The sequence below is a fragment of the Geospiza fortis genome, unplaced genomic scaffold (assembly GCF_000277835.1).
Source record: "Geospiza fortis unplaced genomic scaffold, GeoFor_1.0 scaffold424, whole genome shotgun sequence".
Lineage (NCBI taxonomy): Eukaryota > Metazoa > Chordata > Aves > Passeriformes > Thraupidae > Geospiza > Geospiza fortis.
The window spans coordinates 3,038,890-3,044,870 of NW_005054354.1; the positions used below are offsets into that span (position 1 = coordinate 3,038,890).

Sequence of the window (5,981 nt, forward strand, 5' to 3'; positions counted from 1 at the left end):
GGGTGTGTGAGAAGCAGATACCCTGCAGTCAGCAGGCGATTTGTGCTTCTCTGGAGGGAAGTTTACCTGCAAGTGGCCTTAAAAAGCTGAAGTGTTTTATGGCTTTAGATGCATTTGGGATGCAGTCAAACCCTGTTCTCCTGTACCCAGTGGAGTACAAGGGCTGTCTTGTTTTTTTTTTCCTTAAATTTACACAAGTTTTTCAGCCTTTTCTAGAACTTTTCCCCCACCTTTTTTGTGATTGCTTTTAGAGGCTCCTGTCAACATTTTTTTCTTTTCGTCCTTGAAATACCTGGCTAATTTTTTAGATAGCAGCCTTAATCAAGCTATTTGGTTTTTTGTGTCTTCATTCCGTTTTGAATAGATTCGATGGCCAGATGCTCAGACCCATTCACAGCTGGTAAAATAGACCAAGGCTCATAGTGTGATTCTGTGTATAGGAAATAGTTTGCCTGATACATATGATAGTGGGGTTTTTTTTTTGCCCCTGATAGCAGTATTACTTTGATTTCCAATACTTAATATGTGATTGACTTATAAATAAACTTATTTTTCAAGTTACTGCTGACTTAGTTTCTGGATATCTAATTGTAGTCCTTGTTGTGTGTGATGTGATTACTTTTCTACTTTTCAAGCAGGTGTAATACAAGTACTGAGTTACTTATGTCATCAGGGATATCCTTTTTTTTTCCGCATTAATTCCACTTATTTTTCTGTTGATTCTACAATCCTAGCTTTTACCTGAGAAGAGACTGAAGGCAAAGTGTAAAAACAAAAGAAAAAATATTTTCTCAAATCTATTTATGGAAATACTGACCACAGATTGGTCCCAAAAGGAACTTTATTTTAAGGTATTTCCATAAATACATTTATATTTATAAACCTCCTTGTATTCCAGTAGCTCTCCTGTTAGTGCAGTCCACTACTGCATTTTTCCTTCAGAAGAGTTTGTTTTTTCTTTATCTTGCTATTCCTGATTTCCTTCTGCTAACCTAGTACTTTTTTCCTGTGCTGTTGTGCTTATAACCAGCATAATGTATTTGTCTGTAAACACATTTAAAACAGTTGGGAGTGCTTTGTTTGTTATCTTTGTCTTGATAACATACAGATAGTCCTGTCAGTTGATATCTTTATTGCCTTAATGAAATTTCCAAAGTTTGTTTGTGATTGTCATGTTGTGTTTGACAAAGTCAGAATCCAGCTGTTGGGGTCATTTCAGTTCTCTCTACGTGTTGTCTGTATTACAACAGGTAAAAGTAGCATCTTTCCAGCAGTTGGAAGTGCAGACAAAGGATATCTTTGAGGTGTTTTTCTGTATTCTGTCACTAAAATCCAGCCTTCCCAGTGTTACAGCAATGAAGACCTTTGTTTTTCCTTATCTAGTCCTTGTCTAAAAGGTAGATTGGCATTACTATTAGTTTTATGTTAGTGGTTTGAACTCCTACTATTTTTAAGGAGTATTTCCAGTCTTTACTATCAACTGGATTTTCCTCATATGCCTGTGCTCCTTTCAAGATGGTGTTGGCATGCCTGTAAGCAGCCAGAGATCTATTACTGTGCCATCCTTATCTTTCCTTCTGTCCTGCCTCTTTCCTGTTGTTTGTAAATCCTTGTTTATTGACTGTTCAGGGAGGTGGTGATCTGTGACTAATCTACTTTACTCATTTTTATACTCTTGCTTGTTTTAAATGTATATAAAACCAGAATTGAATGTGTAATTCCTCAGTTAACTAAACTAGGATAATTTTTGTATTGATTTGCTCATATCCTGTATAGCTTTCCATTTTGATTTGCTTTTTCGGGTTTTGTCTGGTGTGGAAATGTCTGTATAATACCTTACATAGTTAAGTCCAATTTTACCAAAGTCTTTTAAGTCTATCATGGTTACACCCTTATCTTGAGCTAGAATATCTGTTTAGATTTTCTGTCAAATCCCCTTCCTTTTCCTTTTATGTGTATGGAAACAAATGAAAATGGAAACTTTTTCTTTTCCAGATCACCTTATTTCTTGTCTCTGCACCTCAGAAGGGACGTGCATGTTTAGGTGACCAACTACAGGGACATCAAAATGCCCAATCTGGAGCATCCCGCGTACCCAGCAGCTGACCTGCTTCACTTGGAAGGTTTGGTGCCCTGCCGAGAGTCCCAGGTGTCCACGCTGCTGTCCATATTTGGCGAGGTAGTGCTCTTGTGTTCTGTGTCTGACTAGAGCAAAGGCCTTCTGCTGTCTCAGGGGGAGAACAGAAATTTAAGGGTGTTTTTGTGATGTCACTGTGAGCATGCTTTGGTTGCTTCTTTGTTGAAGTTTTATTTTTTGTTACCATCTTCAACATTAGTGTTTGGCAGTAGGTTCTGGTGTGTTGGAAGGTTGAAAGATGTCTTGCAGCTGGAAGGACCTAAACAAACTTAGAGCTATTTGTATGTTTGTCTCTCTGAATTCTGATTTTGCCAGAACTCTATTCTGTCTTTGCCAGTTAGTACCAAGGAATCTCTTCCTCCTAGACCTAAAGTTCTGGGCTAATTTTTTTCAGTGTTGGTGTAGAAATTCTGTTTGGTTTTGAGCTGTTTATCTAATCTGAGTGTCTGAATTCTAAGTACACTAAATTGTTCTGATTCTTAGTAGTTTTGAGGCTGGTCATAAGAGTTAGAAACCACTGGCTTGTTAAATGGTTCTGTTACTGCTTCACAAAGCTGTGGTAAAAAGTTATGGGGATTTTTATCTGCAAGCTTATAAGCAGTTTGCTTGCAGAATGTCTGCTTACATTCAATAACAAACTGGAAATAAGTATCTTTTTTCTGTCTTTAATTATGGATACTACTAATAATAACATTATTAATAATAATACTGTTATATTGATATAACTGTTGTATATGACTGTATATTGATAAATACTGTTATATTTGATAATAATCAAATCACAGTATTTAAGTTTTATATATGTTACAAGCATAGTGGCAACAACTCTTCTTAAAAATAGATCAATTCTTGATCAATGTACAGATAGTCAAACCTGCATGTCTTGCACAAGAGTGTTTCATGTTAGATAAATTGACTACCCTTTTCCATTAAAAGTGTCAATTTTAATTTGTATTCATTTTTAAGTCATATACTTATATTCTTAGAAATTAAAACAAAAACCTATGTTTTCATTTTCACCTGTGTGAAAACCTGTTCAGAATGGAGAAAAATAATAATTCCATTATTTCCCTGCATCTTAAGAAAACTACATGAAATTAAAAGCATCAGGACCATTAAATAAATAGATACATCAAATATTACCGTGTGAAAGAAGAGCAAGCTTTACCATCTCCTCCTTCACACCATTTAATTATTTTCTGTTTGGTTATAATGAAAATAAAGGCAATTTGTAGTGTTTGCAGAAGCTAGGGGAATGTATGGCTTGCAATTTGTGCTTGCCAAGGTTTTGTTTCAGTTAGTTGACTAATTTGAATTAAGAGCCCACTGTGTGTGTGTTTTTGTTGTTTGTTGGAGCAGTTTCGTTGGCAGTTATGTGATACTTGATTCTTGCAACTTACCCCCAGCATTTCAGCAAAGATGTAACATAAAACTTGATCTTGCTGATTCTATAATAATTGCTGTATTTTAAATTTAATGCCTCAGTTTAGGAGATAACTTTTCCTTTGGGGGGAAAGTTCATTGTTAAATCTTTTATCTGCTGAATGAAAAGAAGAAGAATTGAAACAACAACAACTTTTTTTTTTCCCCTTTTAGCGTCAGCATTTTAGTTTTCCATCCATCTTTATCTATGGACACACATCTAGTGGAAAAACTTACGTGATGAAAACTCTTCTAACAACCTTACAGGTAAGAATGGTCATGAAGGATATTGAATTTACAGTTTATAACCATGGTTCCTCAAAATAGCCTCTACTTTCTCAAAATGGTTTGTTTCCTCAACCATTTCTGCCTTCCTGATTCTTCTCCTCCACTTACTGTGTCATGAGTGCATCACTCTGCTCACTAGGCCACTTCGGATAAAATGAAATTGTGCATCCTGAGATATAATATAAATCATAATAACTTTTTAAAGAAAGTTTAAAAAACATAAAAAAGGAGGCAAATATTGTTTATCTTGTCTCCATGATTTAACCTGAAGTAGCTCCATTGACTCCTTGTTTTAATTTTTTCCAAAACGTGTTTTAAAGTCCTCCTAAGTTCAAGGGTGTCATTACAGAAACTTCCATCTAAATCTGTTAATATCTCTGTCAGTCATGAAATTCAGGGATTTAAATCCAATGACATGTGCTCACTTCATGCCTGAACCATAAATTTCCACTTGTGTGTTTCTATAGCTCTGATAATTTCAGCTTGTCCAGAGTGAGCTTATCACTTTATCTGTAGGTTTTATGCAGAACCCCCCTTCATTAACAATTCTGCAGAGGGAGAGCAGTAGAAGGCAAATGTTTATGATCCCCTTCCATGAAGTTGCCTTCGCAGTAGCTCACAGCACTGAGCTGATCTGTTGTAGCATATCCAAAGGTATGGCCCTGGGAAGTGACTGGTTTGAGCAGCTCTCTCTCTGCAGAACTTCTTGTGCCACATGTGGGTGTCTCCTGTGTACTGTGATGGTGTGAATCACATCTGAGGCACCCAGCTTTCCTGCTGCTGTGGAGGTGCAGCACTTTGAATAGCTGCTTTTTGCTTTTTGGTGATGTAGTCCTTTCCTTTTAATGGTGTTCAAAATCATGGGCAAGCTTTTTAGTACATGCTGTGTGAGTGGATTGCCAGCATGTACCCACACTTCCCTACAGCTGCTGAATCATATTGTATTTTCAGTAGGAGGACTGGAATGAAGTACTTGGATTTTTTTTTTTTGTTACAGACAACCACATTCGTGCATCCCAGTGACTAATGTTTTCCAGAGGTTTTAATGTTCAGTGTGAAAAAGAGCATCTGCCTTACCAGAGATTATGGAGTTGTGCAGATAATTTTCTAGCAACCCTATTTTTAAGACATAGCTTATCTTTTTTTGCCTTAGGTAGGTTTGACTATTGGTATTTTATGGGTTATAGTGCCTTCTATTTAAAGACAAATGACTCTAGATTTTCAATATTACTAAAGTTATAATATATCTCATACTCTTTTTTCACGCATTGTTTGCTTGGAAAGATCTGGTTTTCTGAAAATGTTCTGCATAATCATGCTGATGACATGAGTTTGATACAGAAGCTTACACTTTATCATTTGTATGGATTGAATGCCAAAAACGTTCACAGTAGTTCTGGGGAGTGTGCTGGGGAGATTACTTCCTTTGATATGTGTGTGTTTTCTAGACATTGTAATTCATAATAAACCATTTTATGATACTGTAGTGTCTTACAGTTGTCTCAAACCGAATAGCATGTAGCTCAAAGAAATTTCTTTTTGTGTATTGCTCACAATTTTCTTACAGTTGTCTCAATTTCTTTGAGCTACATGCTATTTGGTTTTCTTTTTGTGTATTGCTCACAATTTTTCAACATAGCTAAAGGACACATTGTGCTTCAGTGTTTAAACATAGTTAGAAGGTATAGTTCCATTTGAAGATTCATCAGCTCTCTGTTCAGTTTGTGATACATAATATTTTGACTAATAGTTTATCTTTTTTTTAACAAGTTATTTTGGTACTTGCTTGCACTATATTCTGTTGGCAGGGTATGGTTTCTTTGGTTCTCTCATATGGAAGAGAAAACTCTTCCTGGAGTATTTACACTGAAAAAGCCAAACACAGTTGTATGATTTTTCTTGTTCTCTTCAGCTTCCTCATGTGTTTGTGAACTGTGTGGAATACTTTACATCACGACTTCTGCTAGAAGAAATTCTCATCCAGCTGCAGAGCTGTTCACCTGGCGCAGAGCAGACCTCTCCTGTGCATTGTGACACTTTGAATGACTTTGTTCGTCTCTTTAAACAAGCTGTGGCCAGTCAGGAGCTTCAAGATCAAACATTGTACATTGTAAGTAATTTCATTTTCATGTCC

The 5,981-nt window shown here is 36.2% G+C and overlaps 1 protein-coding gene across 2 annotated transcripts in view; it reads left to right on the plus strand.

Moving 5' to 3' along the window:
• The first annotated feature begins 761 nt into the window (after positions 1-761).
• ORC5 (origin recognition complex subunit 5) overlaps positions 762-5,981 on the plus strand; it is a 63,025-nt gene continuing 57,805 nt past the window's right edge. Inside the window, exons 1-4 of one of the 2 annotated variants that reach the window (XM_031059033.1) lie at positions 762-851; positions 1,996-2,179; positions 3,734-3,826; positions 5,760-5,957. In XM_031059033.1, coding sequence (XP_030914893.1) covers positions 2,069-2,179; positions 3,734-3,826; positions 5,760-5,957 — 402 coding nt within the window. In that variant the 5' untranslated portion in view covers positions 762-851; positions 1,996-2,068. The remainder of the gene's footprint in view (positions 852-1,995; positions 2,180-3,733; positions 3,827-5,759; positions 5,958-5,981) is intronic. The other variant, XM_005423520.2, reaches the window with a different exon arrangement.